General features: G+C 36.2%; 1 protein-coding gene across 1 annotated transcript in view; it reads right to left on the bottom strand.

Annotated features, from left to right (window-relative positions):
- The window catches only part of LOC113238174 (synaptotagmin-10-like), a 236,585-nt gene extending 218,290 nt beyond the window's left edge, over positions 1 to 18,295 (bottom strand). Inside the window, exon 1 of the mRNA XM_026474940.1 lies at positions 18,183 to 18,295. Coding sequence (XP_026330725.1) covers positions 18,183 to 18,288 — 106 coding nt within the window. The 5' untranslated portion in view covers positions 18,289 to 18,295. The remainder of the gene's footprint in view (positions 1 to 18,182) is intronic.
- Positions 18,296 to 19,894: the final 1,599 nt, after the last annotated feature.

Below are 19,894 nucleotides of genomic sequence, written 5' to 3'. Positions count from 1 at the left end.
GATATCTGCAACTTTCCTCGCCTTTTACAATTTGGATTTTGGGCCATTGTTGTCGTAACTATCATGGAGATGAATTTAAGTGAAAACCCCAGTTTGGCATACATCGCGATGCCCTTGACTGTAACACTATCAATTAAATGTGATACAGAATGGATACAGACAATTAAGATTTAAATTAACTCTATGCCGCTTGCAATAACAATGATACGAAGTCCAAAGCATCCAGCTTGATATGCTCTCGACTGTACTACTCGAATAGACCGCAAAAATTGGAAACTTCTGCTGCCCTAGTACCTCCACGATTTAAAAATGTTTTAATGCATTTTAATTGTCTTCATACAATTAAATATTTTCTTTCGCACTGAGTAATATAACCGTTTGCGGCAGAATAATACAGGTTATTCACTTCGCTTTTCCATTTTTCCATTTATTTTGCGCTTTTAAATTAAACTTTGCGTTTAAAGCTCAAAGTTGAACGGCAACTTTGCGAAAACGTGTAGGTTTTCAAGAGCGAAACAAATAACGATACGGTTGTGTATGTAATATTGGCGTACATGAAAAGCAGCGATGCAAAACAAACTGGATGCTATTATAGTTTCGCCATAAAATCCCGTGTGACCTAAGTTTCCAAGCCTACCCATTCACTGCAGTGCAAAGGCATGCTTTGCTTCAATCAATGACATTAATACTTCGTATTAAACTAGGAAATTCCTTGCACTATAGAATAGTTGAACAAATATTATTTGCCCCGATGAATGTTATCTCTTGGCATATCTTTTATATGACAATACAGTAATAAAACCATTAACACTTATTTTACTTAAAGTACATCGTACTAATGGTTTTGGTTCTTCCTACCATGCTTTTTTTCTGAATTCTAGTTTTGAATTATTTCTTTACTAATCAGTCATTGAATAAGTTACATTTAATGTTCTGTGTGGTGAATAAGTGGTTTGAATGGTAAATAATATACTCTTTTAGCACTATTTTGTAATTAAATAAATGCAATATTACATTTCAGTAAAGTTGCAAATATAAATAGTCCTTTGAAATGAAGTTATTTTTCTGATCTAAAATGCGTATAGTTTTCTCCAAACAAACCAACGTTTTACGAGTCCAATGGTCACGAACGACTAACCAAGGACCTGTAAAGGGTACGAAATGTTGGTTATGTTTGAAAAATAGTTACATTTCCTATGCGTAACAATCGTGAAAACCTCCATAACAACGAAGATACGAAGATCTCCATAATTATGTAAAATCAAGATTAAGAATGTACCTTTTCAACATCACTCGTTCTTTACACTAAATCAATTATAAATTCAACTTCACTTGAATATAACACTACAACAGGGGTCTACTCTCGATTTCCGTCCGACATCCGTCCGAAACAATTACTGCCAAATAAGCAATACTTGACCAAATGAAAAGACGCGTGATGCGAATCTTCATTCTTGATATTTGTCTTTTAATTTTGTCGAATATTACTTATTTGACAGTAATTGTTTCGGACGGATTTCGGACGGAGATCGAGAGTAGACCCCCAGGCACGAGTTAGCAACTGAAAATAATTTTAGCCGGATATATTGCCATGGATACCGGTATCCAATAACAAAGTAAATTCCCGGGAATTCTCGGAAAAATTAGGTACGTGGAATTCCAGGATGTACTGCGTCATGGTGACGGTTGGTTTGTTGGTCGATGGGTTCATCTGTGTTTTACATCCATTGACTTACAAATAAATGGACGACGGGTCTAATACAAAAACCACGAAAAAAATGTCCCAAGTCAACCTATTCGAAATTTAAATTGTAATGTCATCGCAGTATCGCGCTGTCAGTAGAACAAATGAAGACTAAAGCGGAGTGTCGCGCTCTGTATACGATTTTAGCGCCTTACAAGTGCGGACACTTTTTAGCGCGGACCCGACGTCCATATAATTGTAAGTCAATGTTTACATCAATTGAAAAGGAAGAATATACCAAAAAAAAGTTCCAACGGCTTTCTTTATTTCATGTCTTTTTTCGTCGTCGATACAAAAACCAAAATAAAACAAAATACAGTCTCTCTATCAGTCCGTCAACTGGCCAGCTATAACCAAAGCAGCCGACGTCAAAAAAGGTCATAATATATATCTATATTGTTAATTTATTTATTGTTTCTAATTATTTTTTATATTTATCAAAATACGAGTGTGGGTTTATACTCGTATTTTGATCCCACATTACACATTAAAAACATCAGACGAGTAGTTCAATGCCTAATTGTGTACAGTTACATACACTGCTTCATCTATACACATATTATAAGCTCTCTATGATGTGTTCAGGAACCGCATGCTACGACTGGCGAAATGGCGGCAAATAAAAACTTTTCTCACGTATGTCACGCAATCGTAGTTTTTAAATTCATAGACTAGAACTAGAGTCGGCCCCAACTATCATATCATTCGATATGAAATTTGTCAAAATGGTTTGCTATCGACATTTCATTTTGAATAAAACTTCATCTCGAATCAAATTGTTTTGTTTTTCAAAGATGTTCAAAATTTGAATGTAATAATTAAAACTAATTTGATGTTATTATTAAGCAATGATAGCATTTTCACAGATAAGAAATTTATTCTAACAAAATAGTTTATCTTTATGCTGATCGTAATTTGCGGTTTTTGAACACATAGATGGTTTATATATGTGTGTAGATAAACTAATAAATATTATTCTTATTCTTTATATATCAAAAATTCCTAAACTGAGATGGAATTCCTGGAAGTTAATCACATTATAAGCGTGTAATTATACAGTTCAGTATATTAATTACATTCTAAATTGCTTCTTCGCTTCGTTGCCAAGACTTAAGTCAACAAAAGGCAGAGTTAAATAAGTGTTAAGAAACACAGATCAATGACCGAAAGTGGGTACAATGTAACGTCGCCCTTGACAATAATGTTCTACGTAAGAGTACTTAAATGGGCGAGCAGTAGTGATGTCCGTTTTGCTGTAAAATATCGACAATATTTCGAGCTTCATTCACATCTGTTTCTGTGTAACAACCCTATTTGCTAATCGTCGACTTATTTTATTATCGGTAAAAGATGCGAAACTTTTACACTAGGAAATTCTGTAATGTTTGTTGTATAACTTTTGAAAGTTGCAAATATAGCACCCTTCGTGTTAAAAGGCCACATCTCCAAAATGACAACTTTCAGCAGAGACGTTTAACATTCTACGAACAAAATTAGTCGACGATTTTTTTATGACTTTCATGTGATAAAAGCATACACAGTTTGACATATAATCATATGATCACATGGTGAAATCACACGGTCATAGGATTTGTCCTCAGATCTTTGTGGTTTAAAGCTCTGAGTCCTGGGGGCCTACCAAACCTTTCATAAAACAATATTATTTCAATGTAAGCTTATGTTTTTTTTTATAATATAAAGTGACGTGACAAGTAAATGCGCCTAATGATAAGCTACATGCTTCTTGTAAGGTTATTATAATATTACTAATTTTCGTATCATGGCAAACCTGTCAACCGCGTAATGTATTATTGTTACAGTGCTGGGAAGAAGATTGATCCCAAGATTGTCTGTTCCTTGCTAAAACTAGGAAAGAAATGACGCTATAAGAACTACATAATGTTATCTCTTGCATTCTTGGTCGTCCCAATCCGTGTAATTTCAATCGTAGTATAATGTTATAGTACTTATAATCATTACATTCTTTATATTCAGAGAATTTTAACGGCCAAAAAAAGAAGAAAAGTAGGTATGTAATAAATAAAAGCATGAAATCTACTAAAATTACGTTGTTTTCAATAATTATTCCTCATTTTCATAAAGAAAAATAAATTAAACAAGCCGATTTTTATTGCCACGTTGTGGATTCGGAATTATAGCCTAGTGTCAACTCTTAGTGCTGCTGGCATAATTTTTCAAAATGCCATCGGTGAAAGCGCGGGAAGTTACTAAATAAACATCGCGTCTATTTATGTAACGAGAAATTATTTCCCATGTATCTACTATTAAATAAAAATAAACAAAATATTGCAAATAAGTTACACTTACCTTTTATAATAGAAAGGTAGAAAATCATCACTAATCAATGTCTGGACAATAAATTCGAAAATAATATTGTCTCCATTGCGTCCGAGTAACTATTTTAAGATTGCTAAATTTGACATAAGAACAATATTACTTTAAAGTCAAAGTCGCGTCACACTACGAATTCTGTGAATGAATAATCACATAGCCGCCAATAAAACATCATAGTTTTAACATTATAATAAACATACTTTAAGCGCGTCATGGTACGAAGAGTCAATGTAAGGTTAAAGTAATATTGTTTTAAGAGGTTGTCGTAGGCCCCCTTGCAACTGTGGTCAGGCATGTTCTTAACATCAGACTCATGACTTGTATCATAAAAAAAGACTTAGTACAACCTTACTAAACCTTTGAACACCATTCAAAAAATTTAAACTAAACGGAATGCGTTTTTTTAGATTTTACAGTTGCAACCAAGAGTGTGACTAGTTCGTCCCGTCACTTGGTCGCAAAAAAAACGGAAATGTGGTTTTATTATACCAAGGGTACTAAATTGTTTTGTATTTTTTGTGCAAACCAATGAAATAGTTGAATCAATAAGGAAAGTACGAGAATGTGTAACAAAAATACGAAACGCTTTTTTAGATCACAAAACTATCGATAAGTACAACACTAAGTATATCTCGTTCTAGTTGTTTAGTAAATGGATTGTGTTCTCTTTATGTGTGCTCACTCACTAAATGAGAGTTTCGGGATATTGGGTGCTAATTATTTTTAATTATCTTATATCATTACTTCATAATATAATGATACAATACGATACAAATAAATTTTGCGATAAGTTTATCACTTTTAAATGTTACTAAATGTACGTTTCGTAAATAATTAAAAATTATTTATGTAGTACTCTAAATCTGTGGCTTCTATAGAAAAGATATATATAGATATATATATATAGATTTTGTTTTTTTTTTTATCCTAAGTGACGGGACGAACAAGTGGTGCGCCTGATGGTAAGCGACACGCCTGTCCAAAACAGTTGCAGTGCCATTCACAGCTTTGAATCTCAAAGATCTGAGAGGCACTACCATTGCGCCTGTCACTCCCATGTGCCTGTAATTTCACCAGCACCCCTACTCTTCAAAACCGGAACGCAGTAATGGTCACACTACTGCTTGGCGGCAGAAATAGGTAAGGTGGCAGTTCTTCCCTGGACGAACTCTTTCACAAGGAGCTCTTCTGCAAAATCGATTTTGTACCCCAGATATAATAAAACCACAAGTGATCATATGTCAAATGTGCTTTTATCACATGAAATGTCATAAAAAGAATACGAGCTTCATGAAACAAATTACGTACAATATATGTAAAATTTGTATTTTCCTATTTACCTAAGCATAAAAAAGTTATCAACTAATTTCGTTCCTAAAATATTAAAACCTCTCTACTGATAATTTGTCATTTTGCAGATGTGGCCTTAATGCACGAAAGATAGATAGATATACAATTTATTGCTCACACACAAGAATAAGAACAGTACATATACAACTTAAATTAATGTGGGCAGAGGCGGTCTTATCGCTAAAAACTATCTCTACCACAGAACCTTTGAGGTAGAGAAAAGCTAATCGAAGCGGGAGACGTAGTGTGCCAATTTCGCAACTAAAAATGAATTGTAGAAATAAAAAAATAAAAAAATCACGTAATAATTTATCAAAAAGTTAATAAATAACGATATATTATACCTATATAAATATATGTATATACAAATATACCTAAATAAACTTATACTTACTATTAAATATATACATTTTGCAAACTAGGACCGTGTTAGAAGATATTTACGCAATCCGGTATATGAAAATAGGAAGCGACTTAGAATTTCGAATTTCAAATGAGAAATCGTTCCACAATTGTGCAACCTTAATCGTAAAGGAATCTTTGTAATACTCAAAGCGAGTGAAAGGAGGCTTCAGTAGGTTATTCATTTTAGACCTCAGTTCAAAGGTGCGATTTGCATAAATCATTATTGCACATTTGTAACGGTGTGTATGAAATAAATACATATCGAGTTCTTAAATTTTCGCAATTACAAAAATGGCTGTTTGGTGCTCGTCACGACATCTGGTGTAGAAATAGGTACTAGACGTGTGTCGATCGTGATCGATCGAATCAAAATGTTTCGAACAGCACCTGTACCTGTACCCGATAACCCGGTTTCTAGCTTCTAAATAATCCGATCATTTTAAAGTTTCATGGGTCATGCGCGCAATATTCGACTTTATCAATATAATTAGTTCATTCAACAATTCACAATATTCTTGTTGTCTCGTTCACTCTAACGTGAAGTCCCCACTCACGACACGGTATGCCTTCTCACTCTTCGTTTGGGTCGAATATTTGTTCGATAGAGCATTCGTTCGATATAACCTTCGTTCGATCGAACCAAAAAGTCAAGCAATCGAGCAACGAGTCAACGGGTTAACGGATCAATAATCAGTCTATCCATATTTCATCCTAATTGCTCCGTGGCATAGTGTCCATTACAAGGTAATTTTGTAAGTTAACCTGTTTTTCGGTATGTTGTGTTTATTTAAGAATGCATTAGCTAATATTAAAATATTAATGAATATAAATTAGTAATTTTGAATGCACATAAGTTTTTTGTCATGTATTTTTGGTTTGTAACGTTAGTTTTCCTAGAAGGAAATTTTAGAGTCCTAAGTATGGTTTATCAGTTATGCATTTAACTATAGACACATTACTCATCAGCCTGAAAGAATAAAAGATAACTGTATAATTTGACACTTTAAACGCCATATGAAAGTATCATGAGGGACGGGTGACCCGTAAAATATCGAACATATGATCGAATCATTTGACTCGATCACGCTACGTGGGTCATGATCGATCCGGGTTATCAAAAATGATGAATGACACAGGTCTCATAGGCACTAAATACCCGGCTGTCTTGCACGGTGAGTTATTAATATGGATCAATAACTTGTGTAAACTAAACTAACGGATAACTCAGGTATAGGCACCTATTAAGTCGAATTTTCGTTCGATATGCGTTTATTAAACCAGTCCATGGTCCTTAATCATAAGCGTGTGACGTTAATATATCCTTTTTGTGAAGAAAACAAATATTAATGTTATTTGATTATGACTCTTAGGTTTCCAATAATTATTTTGTAGAAGAACGGGCTGTGTCGTAAATACTTTAATTCCTCGAAGAGATTGTAGGTAAAACCGAGGCGTATTAAATTTCCTTTCATTTCTACGAAATATCAAAACTTTCGTTCATTTCTGCTAAATATCAAAACTTATAAAAACCAACAGTTTCAGAGTCGGAAAGTGGAAGTTTAAATACATAAATTTAATAATTAGGTAAAAAATACATACAGGGTGTAATCGTTAAGTGTGCGTAGGTGATTATTCCGTAAATATAAGAGCTATCACAAACCTTAAAACTGATATCGAAAGTACGTTACCTAATGAGCAAAACACAAGAAATATCCAAAATTTTAAAATATAACGCTCCTATTCATTTAATGCGTCATTCGTAATAATAAGTGAACAATATTTTAAAGAAAACAAATAAAATTCAAGGACCCCGAATGATCAATATCGAGGTGGAAGGAGGGACAAAAAAAAACTGGCAGAGTATTTTCCAAAAAAATATAAGAATATCATAGTAAAACACATCATGATATTCCATATAACAATATCGTAATTGTTATAGTGATATCTACTGAGTGAAGAAACTTTCATAAGTTTCTAACAGGTGACGCTGACAGCAAAATAAGCCGCTTAAACCCAATACAAAGATCTGCAATAAGCACGTAAAGGAATTTGTAAGGTCTCATTCGGTCTGTAGCTCAGATAGTAAGAGTGGTGGCTCCGGCACAGCAACACACATTAGTTTTTTTTTAATATGATCAAGTACCGGGACGAACAAGTCGTGCGCCTAATGGTATGCTACACGCATATCGCTATCTACCGACACGAGAGATAGGCTTTTCCAGGGTGATTACGGGTCAGCCAGGCCCTACGCCAGAGATACGCCATCACGGGCGTCTCTGGCGGACCCGGACTTGGGTATGGACTCGCCGGAGTTTATGCTTAGCTACAGGGATGAACACGTTCATCAGCCCTGGTAGCATGTGGCCAGAGCGTTCCTCCCGCACGCAGCTAGCGCGTCTTAGTAGCGATCTAGTTTAGGACGTGAGGCGAGGAGACGCGTGGGACACGTGAATTGCCCTTTAAGTCGGTATGTCCGGACATTTTCGCAGGACGCCGTTACCTGGCTTCCCCGGCACTAGCCCGAAGAGCTAGTAGAGGATGAGCTAGACATCTTCCGTTCTCTCCGACCGCATAGAAATTTGGGTACTAGAGAGACGCCGTTCATTCGGTGTTAGAAAGTGAGTGTGCCTTACAGCTTCGCCACCAGAGAGGAGATTTGGTAGTCGACTTAGAATAGGCGGCTCAGCGGTGACGCCATTAGAGCGCGATGCCTACAGTTTCAGTACCTGTCTGGAAAATAGGGAGGGTGGTGTACGTACACCCGGGGTGGCTCACCTAAGGCACTAGCTTTACAGAAAACCGGATGAAGTCCGTGCACTCGGACTGATCTGGAGTTAGGGCTTGGTGCGGGTTTACTCGCACATGTCATAAAGCCCTTCACGCATATCTAAGAGGCTGATACGGAGGGGCACTATAAACAAAACTTACATAGAAAGATATGGGACTGTCTATAACAGTTACAGTGCCACTCAAAGCTTTAAAGCACAAAGATCTCAGGGCCACTGCCAATGCGCCTATTAGGGTAATAAGCGCATTGGCAGACATAAGTTGACAAGTCCTATGTGCCTGTATTTCACCAGCACCTTACCCTTCAAACTGGAACGCAGTAATGCTCACATTACTTCTTGGCAGCAGAAATAGGTAATGTGACAGTACTTCCCCTGGACGAACTCGTTCACAACGAGCTCTACTGCTACCAATATGGTAATTACTCGAGTCCAGTCAGATTGAAGATCTGTGTTGTTCGACCTTTATATGAGTAATAATAATAAACCAGTGGAGTATTTCCACAAAAAAAATATAGGTGTCATGGTTGCAAAAACATCACGATACTTATTCCGTAAAATAAATATTACAAATTATTATCGGAATAGTATACAAACTGATTTTCCCTTTAGTTGTTTACTACAACACCCGTAGGAGTGTGGAGGTTTCAATTATAAGCTGTTTCTCCAAGAACAGGATGTCCGTCTTAGTTGTTTCAGCCGACACCTACAATAATATGGAAGTCATTATAATAATTTATTTGGTTTCAGTCTGTTAATACACTTAAAACCGGCAAGTGATTTTTACACCGATTTTCTTGGTGTCGCCATCTCTGAGGTCCCAGATGCAATTGCAATTCCCGACCTAGTCACGTAGAAAACTTTTCTATATTGTCTTTCTATGTATTGTCTCGGGTATCAGAGTTTGTGGTATCGTCGTTGTTTTCGATTTCCATAACACAAGTGTTTCTTAGGTTTTCGCTATGCTACACACCGGGAATGAAACTGTTTTCATTCAAATATATTCAATCTTGTTTAAATATAAGAAACTGTTTTCATTCAAATATATTCAATTTGAATTTATAAAAATTTATAATTTTTATAAATTCAAATTTAAATGGGACCAATACTGAGCTACTCTCTTTCCAACAAAAAAAAAACAATCATCAAAATCGGTTCACAGATGACGGAGTAATCGTGTAACATACAAAAGAAAAACAAAACACATACAGGCGAATTGAGAACCTCCTTAATTTTTTGAAGTCGGTCAAAAACGTAAAAAATTTAGCAAAAAAAAAAAAAAAAAAAAATGTTGTAGCTGTAAAACGTCATAATACTAATTACAATCAATTTTAGGTCTCAAAATTCATCGTTTGTCTCACGGTAGAGGCAGAAGTCAGAAATAGATATCCGAAAATAATAATACCTCTATAATAATGTACTAGACAATGTCACCAATTACCTGATCTTAACCTAGGAAATTCCGTGTATACTATGAGTACCAGAGCAATGGAATTGGCTATCGGGCACTACCTAGATCATCCAAACCAGAACCAATTTAGAATAATTAAGTTTCCGAATTGGTCCTACCGGGAATTGGAACCTAGAACCTCGTCATCTAGCGCCCATAGTGACCGATGGACAACCAAAGTCGTCTAGTCTAATCTGGTAATCTACTCCTATTCTCCGTCCGAAACTATTCATGAGCTTCATACTTGATATTGTCTTATAATTCGGTAGAGTATAATTTATTTGACGGAGTAAACCCCCTGCAAGTGACAACCAAATATTCAAATAAAAATGTGCAATTTCTCAAAATATTTATTTTACCATACGTTAATTATGCATACTGAAGCACTTTTTAGGGTGAAGCTGGACGAGCGTAATCATGTGAGATGCGTTTTTTGAATCGCATAATTTACGCCGCATTCGGTGTCATTTTGTAACGTTATACGTACATACTTAATAAATTGAAATCAGGGTAGGCAGAGGTTCCCATCATGATGCGTTCAATACAATAATTTTAGTCGCTCCGAGCGCCGTCTTAGCGCCGACGGTAACCTATTCTTTTGTTCGGCATTGACGTCACGTTTTGGCTGCGCCCGCGCCGCCGCCGGCTCATTGCCGCCACGGCAGACGATCCAACAGCTCTCGAGAGAACGCACGTCACTAGTAATATCGGTCGCTGCTACGTATTTTAAAACGTAACCATATAAGTAATTTTGGTGTTCGTCGCTGTACGTTCTTCGAAAATATCATCAATATTTAAAATATCTTATTCGTGCGTAAGTGTAACCCCAGTTTGAGTAAGTGGTATTGATGTTGCTTGTTGCTAGGCTGAGGTTAGTACCAATTTGTGACGTATTCGCAATGCTTGGGAAGTTGCAGTTGTCACGTCATGATTATTTTTATTCGTGTTAACCGTAAATGCCTCTCAATTGTGATTATGTTTATATAGATTTATGTTGCAAAAGATAAATGATTAATTGTGCTTGAATCTGTTGAATAATGATTAGTTAATGTTCCAGTCCACCCTCGCATTTGCACAAAATTACTTAAGGCTTTACTTTATGTTTATATTGTAACTCCGTGTCTGATTGTGAACAACCTCGGCAACACAACTAAATAAGTACTTTTCCTTTCTGCCGTTCCCGTGGGTGCTCACAGCGTTTTCTGTGTGTAACGGTTTTTTGTTTAACGGCACGTTCCAGGGTCCAAAGTTCAGATTTGAAACCGTTGCCTCCGCTACGCTTTCGGCTTAGTACGATCTTCGCGCAGGCAAGCGGCTGTTAGAACCCGGTGTTCCCTGTCGCTGACCGTCCGTCTTCCACCCAGGGACGGCAACGGGGCAGTAAATAAGTAAACACAGATAGAATTGTCTATGTGAGGCCGAACCACGTCATTTGTATGCAACTGAGCTGGCCGTTGGCCTTAGTAAATGTTTTATTGCGTAGTTTTGTCTTTTTTTTACTAAATACCTAGAAGGACGAAACCCCTACTGCGACAATTTAGAGGTCCGGTTTGTGCCACACGACGACGCAAAAAAATGAGTTGATACGACTTACGCACGTAACAGACGGTCCGGGTGTTTATCCGGGTAGAGGAAGGGGTGAGGGAAGGAAGATGAAGGAAACATTTATTGGCATAGTAGGTAACTTACAAATCTGGATATTCACAAAAACTTTCATATAATACATGAACCGGCCCACACTCTAATCTTGTCATGTTGAGTTGATGTACCTATTTCTTTTTCTATCATTATCTTCTAATAAAAATAAAATATTGGGCAACATCACATGCTTTAAATTTTTATTGAATTGATAATCAATTATTTTTTTGTGAAACTACTCCACTAGTTTGTTATAATTATTAATACAAAGATCGAATACTTAAAAAAAATTCCTTCAATCCGGCCGGATACGAACCGACGTCTTTTAGCAAACCATGCCAGACGCTATGCCAACTAAGCCAAGGAACGAACCAGCGGACCTCACGAATTTTTCTATGTGCTTGTTTGTCGGATCTTTGTGTCTGGTTTTTAACGACTTTTTAGCCGTAGCGCCGTGGAGGAAGGAGAAATCTATGAAAGTAGCACATACGTTGTTCGGATCCCAAAGTAAGTCACTAAAGCACTTGTGTTGTAGAAATCAGAAAGAACGACGGTACCACAAACACCCAGACCCGAGACAATATAGAAAAGTTAGTTTCTACATAGACCTGGGCGGGAATCGAACCCGGGACCTCAGAGATGGAAACTCAAAAAACGCGACTCACAACTCACAAAATTACACTCGTCTGGCCCCACCCTTACTTGATGAAGTCCGTGCCCAGCAGCCCCGCATACGTGTTAAAACAGAAACAATCCGTAAAAACAAATTAAGTTTCCCTAATACCCGTCCAAGTTTAAAAGGTCAATTACGTGACTAAATATAAGAAAGCTGCTGCGTTCTTCATTTGCCAAGGTAACATTCCAAGGACGTAAACGAAAACATTGTCAAAGAAAATGGATTGCATTATCCTGCGACGAGTTTAAAGTTCGGGATTCAAAACAAGTTTTATAACTTAATAACTTCTATCTTCTTTGGTATCATAAAACGGAGAAGTTCATAAAATTAAGAATCCGGTGTCAGCCATGAGTTCGTGGTTTACGGTATATAGATATACGGCAAAAAAGTTCACCTGTTGCTCTAAAACGTTGGGGTTCTCCAACCTATCATTTAAAGGACAGCTGTATAAAACTACAAGCAAAACTTATCTACACAGAAGTGTGCAATTCTATTCTGTCAGGCGCTGTTGCATTTTCTATTGCAGTACGATGATAAATAATAACGCACAAAACAAAAGAACATCTCGGAATTCCTTCTTTTTAGACGCCTGTGATTATCTTAACTAACTATTGTTTGTTATTTGTATTTATTTTTATTTCATTCTCAATGGCTCTTGGTCTTAAGCGAAAATGTCTCGTGTTGGTTTTGGCCTTATTAATTTGAGAAATAAGCTTTTCTAAATAAGTTTTGGGTTTTTTGATACTCTAAAAATTAATTTCTTAGCCATAGCGCTAATAATTCCAAGATAGTTGATGTGATTACCTGGTATCACAGAAAATTTGACCATAACAACAGTGTTAAATAAGTTCTATGAAAATAATGCACGAAAAGTGCCCTGTACTGTGTCCCTAGTACGGGGCCATGTTGAGTGTGTGCGTTATTATTGCTATGAGTGTGTAAATATAAATGTTTGCACATTTGAAACTTTTAATGATGATGTGGGAATAAGGCGAGCCTATGAAACAAAAGCAGCAATTAGTAATTTCAAATAATTTGCTCTAAACAAAATAGTAGGCTCTTTTGCATTTACATTTCAACAATTCCTCGTCAGTACCATAGTATGTATAGTGGTCTGGCGCACCTGGGCAACAAACGGCGAGTATCATATACCATAGTAAAATGACAACGATGTCATTTATTACTTGTAAATCAACAACAGTCGCGGAATTTAATGAGCAGTGATCCTACCATGACTTTACAATAATAACTGTAGCTAGCGACCGCATTAAATGTTACTTCTTGTGACCTCTAGGGGCGCTGTACAATTTTCCGTATAAAAATGCAAAATACTTTAGGCGGTCACTAACGACGACTGTAGCTGTAATTTCACGGTAGAGATTGCTACATTGTTTGTACGTAGTTTTACGGAAAAAATTGAAAATATTTTCTAAATTACTTAGACACATATATTTTTGTAGCGGTAGAGCTCCTTGTGAAGGAGTTCGTTCAGGGTAGTACTGCCACCTTATCTATTTCCGCCGCCAAGCAGTAATGCTCGCGTTACTGCGTTCCGGATTCGAAGGGTAAGGGTGCTGGTGAAATTACAGGCATATGAGACTTTTCAACTTATATCGGTGACGGGTGCACTGGAAATGCCCTTTAAGCTGCACTGCAACTGTTATGGACAGGCGTGACGTTTATAAGGCGTGATATTTACCACCAGACGCACGACTTGTTCGTACCGACATCTAGTATCATAAAAAAAAACGTACAATATATTTTTTTAATATTTTATTTACTTCTATTTTTGCTAAAACAAATGCTCACTCTAACATTTACTAGTGACTTCAGTTCGAATTTTAAGAAAATTAAATTAGCAATCTGAATAAGGTTAGAATCTAAAAGCTAAAATTAAACAAAAAGGTCTTCGTTGAAAATTATTTTACACAAACCTATGAAATTAATTCATTTTCACAGGATTCTTACTACATTTGTTTAATAAATGAGCAAATAAGTTTAAACCAAACTAATTTCTAGTCCCTCTCTCATGCTACGATATACAAAACGTACAACGCTACGAGTGACCTACGACGAGACGTAGCAGCGTAGCTGTGTGGGCGGTACTCAGTAAGAAGCTTATTTTAATTCCTGACCTACTTCATACCCGTCTTGTTGAACGAATAAAATCATTTCTTGTTCATTTGCTGCACTACATCAACTAGTACACATCACGATAGTAATTAATTTAATTAAATAACTTTTATTAAGGAATATAGTAATTACGTATTCGACAAGTACCGGCGAATTAATGCTTTTAATTACCATTTGACTGGCTCGGTAGCTGAGCGGTCACCACTATAGTCACTTAAAAAAGAAGTCCTTTGTTCGACTCCCGGAAGCACCAATTTATAAAAGGAACTTTTGTAATTTGTTAACGGTCTGGGTGTTGTCATAATACTACGTTAAGGTGTTACTCTGGTGTCTGGACTCATAATTAAGGTAATACTGTAACTTAAGACCCGCTGGTTGATGAGGTCTGGCTTAATTAAATAACAGGAGTATCAGGAATTAGAAAGAAACGGCAATCTTGTTTGTAACATTGTGACCTTAGTAGCGTTATATAGGCTATATGCTGATGATCATATTGCTAAAGGGATGAAACATCCCCCTGCCCTCGGCTAACCCTTTAAGATTTATGGTGTAAGTTGATATATCCAAAAACAAACAGACTCATTTTCGGCTTGTTCGCGTGAGTTGGGTCATGTAATAAAAATAAAGAAAAAATAAAAATCAATTCTTCAAAATTACGAACGAAAGTAACGAAACTAATAATTAATATTAAAATGCTAAAGAACCACACCAATTATTAGGTCAAACTAGGGATTTCTCAGCAAAGGAATTCACTATTAGGCACTGCTCAGGACACAGAAGCAATTTAAAAACTTCATTTCGCAAATCGGTCCTGCTGGAAACCGAAGCCGAGACCTCCTCATCCAACGCGCACCGTGTAAACGTTTGGGACACATGGTCGTGATAAATTAGAAAAATAATGCAAAAGGAAATTAAAAAAAATAGACGTCTTAACATCGTTCTCCGCGCTCGACTGGCTCATTATTGCATCTTCTCCCTTCTCTTGTTCGGAGCAGAAGCTTGAACACTCACAGAATCTATGCACAAAAAAGTGGAAGCCTTCGAAATGTGGATGTATAACAGAATGTTGAGAGTATCGTGGAGAGACAAAGTCACGAGTACTGCAACGTGTTAGTCGAAAGCGAGAAGTGTTGAATAACATCAAAAGAAGAAAACTTGATTAACTGGGTCATATACTAAGAAACCCAAAGTACGACCTATTAAAATTAATAATCCAGGCAAAATACAAGGAAAGAGAGGTGTAGGAAGAAGGAGAATATCCTGGCTCAGAAATTTGCGCCAGCGGTTCAAAGAGAACACCCGATCATTATTAAGAGCTGCAATGTCCAAAGTTCAGATTATAATTATAATAATAACGCACACACTCAACATAGCCCCGCACTAGGGAAACCCTGTGTCGCGGGTGTCATGGACACACACATAGACAACCACAAATTACACCCAAACTCACGAGAGAAATAAATGTAGGCCATACAAATATTTCTCCAGGCCCGGGAAACGAACCTGGGACCTCTGCGTGGCAGTCCGGCATGGTAACCGTTCGGCCACGGAGGCAGTTTGCCATCATGATCACCGACCTTCATTAGAAGATGGCACATAAAGAAGAAGAAGGAACAAAAAAAGTAAAAAAATATGTTAGAAAACAAAATCACAACAAAGCAGTATAAAATTAAAATAAAAAATTATTCACAAAAACAAAAACATTAAAATATAAAGATACCTTATGTGGTGCCAGCTGCGGGTAGCAAAAGGGTCACTTGCTCAGAATTGAGCGAAAAACATTGAGCCAAAAATAACTAATTCCAGAAAATCCAACATAATTTAACATGTTGTTAACCACGAACCTTTTTAGGGGATGGCCCAATACTTGAATCGAATTTAACCTACATAAGCTGCTATTAAGCTCTTACACATTGTTAAAATGAATGATTTAATAGCAAATGGCACCAATTACCAGTTTCAAATTCGAGAAATCAAAATTCTAGCTAGTAAGCGCAAAAAGGAATCCAATAGTAATCATAAAGAAATAATTAAAGACTACGGACCTCCACTATCCTATGTCCATTTCGCTTTGTCAGTGTCAGTTAATTACTTAGAACATTTTTCAGGCTTCTGTTACGTAAACATTTTTAAATATATGCTTCAAAGACCCGACCACGCGATCACACTAATAAACGTTTTCATGTGTGTGTATTTGTGTGCTGTGTGAAGAAATTCCTATAGCGGTATGTAGTTTAATAAAATATATATATCTTCAGTAAAAATTTTTTACAACGCTTTTTTAACAATTTCATAATTAAGTTTTTTGCATTACAAAACTCATTACCAATTGTATTTTTCGTAAATTTTTCGATTCGCTACTCCATGTATGCCGTCCATTATGAAATAATATAATCTTTTCGACGTCGTTTCGAGAGATATACACCGACTTGTCTACGGCATAAGCTTCTTAATTAATCACTTAATTAAGTAGTAAGTAAGTAAATTTAACTAGATCCACCTCGAAGATCGTAGGCAAATGTCTCTTCTAAATATTTTATATTCTCGACTATAGCAATTCTTGCTCGTTTTATGCGTACACAATTATTTAGTATTTCAATGTTAAAGATAAACGTTTCACAAAATGGACCATTATACAAGATTATACAGACCTCATCATGATTTTTTTCCTTAGTATTATGAGGTACAACAAGACAGCACTACACTCAAGTTTAAGCAAAAGATGAAGTGAATATTTTCCTTTATATTTTTCCTCTTACATCGTTATTGTTTGTTTACTATACACGTTATGTACAACTTCATGATCTAAGTGGAAAATGACCTGGGCTTAATTTTTTAAATTTTATTCTAGTCTTGGTGCTCTGAGCACTGCCCCATAGGGAATTTTCTAGTTTAAGACCAGGTACTAAATGTGTGGTTGCCTGACATATTAATTATAATTGAGGGTCAGACTTATAATATGACATAATACGTTCGAAGTATTGTTTGTAATTTGTTATCTAAAATGGTACAAACCATGTTAAATAGATTTAGCCACAATTCTATATTAAAATTTCAAACGGTCTATGGATGCATAAACTTTTTTTTTATAAAAAAAATAAAGAAGTTAATAGGCTTATAGCTTTAAATCAGCCACTAGCTTTTTGTTATCCAAATAAACAGATTTTGAAAATCAAGTCTAATTTTTTTGGTTATACTTAGTTGCATAAAAAATGCAGTTATTTTAACTTCATTAACAATTTCACAATATTTCGTAAATATTCAAACTAACGATGTTGTAAAAACAATTTCATATTTTAAAACGCAATAAAGTCACAAAATAGAATTGTGAAAATAAAACACTATTTTTTAAAACACAAAATTACAAAACCAAATAATCAAAATTCACTCTTGTCCGCGCTTTTCGCCCCTATTTTTTCGCAAAGAAAGACCAAATTCCAGTCACAATATTCTTGCCTTTTTATTTTATTTGGTATGAAGTTTGATATGTATATATTATAAATTAAAATTCAGTACCTACTTACTAATCCCGTTATTATTATTATTACACAAAAAGTTAAAATTTTTATTTTCCTATTTTTCCCAAATTCAATTTTGTCTCTTTTTGTTTTTAATTATCAGAAAATCTTTAGTTACAAATCCTACCTTCGTTGGCACGCGTATCCCTCGAGTCGTCGACGATCAACAGGTGCGGTCGCCGCGCTCGGTCGAGCTGGAGCTCGGCTGGCGTCGTCGCGGACAAGTCGCCCATCGCGGCCGGCGGTCGGGGCGCGAATGGCAAACAGGAGCGCCCGACACACTGGGATAGGGAAGCAGGTAACGCCGAGACAAGGTTAAATGACGTCGTACATTTCAAAAATGTAACTTCTTTTTCGATAAGGTCGCGAAAAAACAGGAAACCAAATACGTGGTGTATTTGGTTTCCTCTTTTTTCGTGCTTTAATTCATCGCTAGTAGCGATAACTCGACATACAAAAGCGATGGAGCTAGGAGATATATATCTCCTGAATACCATGAAGATAGAACAGGTAATGGAGAAATGTAAATGTTCCGTGTATCATTTAGGTTCTCGAGTTTCTCTCAGAGAAAAATTTCAAGAGACAGGTATCATCGCAGTACATGTAGTCAAATATTCTGTATGCTCGTAAAAGTATACATAATTTCATTAAGAAAGAAAATATCCATAATATTAATCTTAGAACTAAGTCCAAACTCATGTACCACGATGTCGTTTAACTAAGGTAGACGATTCTTTTATGGCGAACTGATTATGTTTTTACAATAAGATTCCGGAGCATATCATTTAGATATCATTTCCTAAGTTTTAAAGTTACATTAAAAGTATTTTAATTAAAAAGTCATTTTAGAAAATTGAAGAGTATGTGTTAGATAAAGATGTATGGAAAGACAACATGAGGTTAGATTCCACACAATTATGATTCAATGTGTATTCCGTAGCATTTAAGTTTATTTGAAACGAGCAATGCCTAGAGTTTCTTGCTCGTTCTTCTCAGGAAGGTCAGCGCAGTGAACGGGCAGTAACTTAAAAAATTACGTTTTCAAGTGTAATAATTTTTACCTGAGGAATATATAATTGTTTGACTTTGTTAAAATCTTTTCTTATGATACCAAGTGACGTGACGAACAAATCGTGCGCCGGCTGGTAAGCGACACACCTGTTCAAAGCAGTTGCACCCAATCCGAGCTTAAATTGCAAAGATCTGAGGGAAGCTACCACTGACTGCATCAGTAATTTCACCAACACCCTTACCTTTCAAAAGCCGAACGCAGTAATGTACATTACTACTAGGCGTCAGAAATACTTAAGGTAAGCTGGACTACTACTGCCGTCCATTAACTAAAACGCGGCTAAGTGACAAATGGTCAAATAGCCGTTTTAAATAACAGAAAATAGAACAGTTAAAATTTGTTAACGTGTTCGAACGAACTCTTTCACAAGGAACTCTACTGCTACTAGGGTTTTGGTGTTTGTTTATTTTGAAATTTACGGTTTGCTCTCTGTTCTTTAGGTTATAAGCTCCCACTCGCTATTCAACCTATATGTAAATGATCTCATTGTTGGGCTCAGCGGCATGCGTGTCGGTTGCCGCGTGGATTGTGGTTGTGTTAACAACATCGGCTACGCGGACGACATGGTGCTGCTGGGCCCGACAGCGAGGTCGGTCGAAGAGATGCTGAAGATCTGTGCTGACTACGCTGCTTCTCATGGTCTCCACTATAACAATAAAAAGTGAGAATACATTGTTTTTAAGGCCGCCGGTAATAATCTTCAAGACTTCTCAGAAGTAACCCTTAACGGCATGAACATTAAAAGAGTAACGTCTTTCAAATATCTA

The sequence above is a fragment of the Hyposmocoma kahamanoa genome, unplaced genomic scaffold, assembly GCF_003589595.1.
Source record: "Hyposmocoma kahamanoa isolate Upper Pololo Valley unplaced genomic scaffold, ASM358959v1 103, whole genome shotgun sequence".
Classification (NCBI taxonomy): domain Eukaryota; kingdom Metazoa; phylum Arthropoda; class Insecta; order Lepidoptera; family Cosmopterigidae; genus Hyposmocoma; species Hyposmocoma kahamanoa.
The sequence above is the reverse complement of the archived record's forward strand: the minus strand, read 5'-3'. Positions and strand labels throughout refer to the sequence as shown.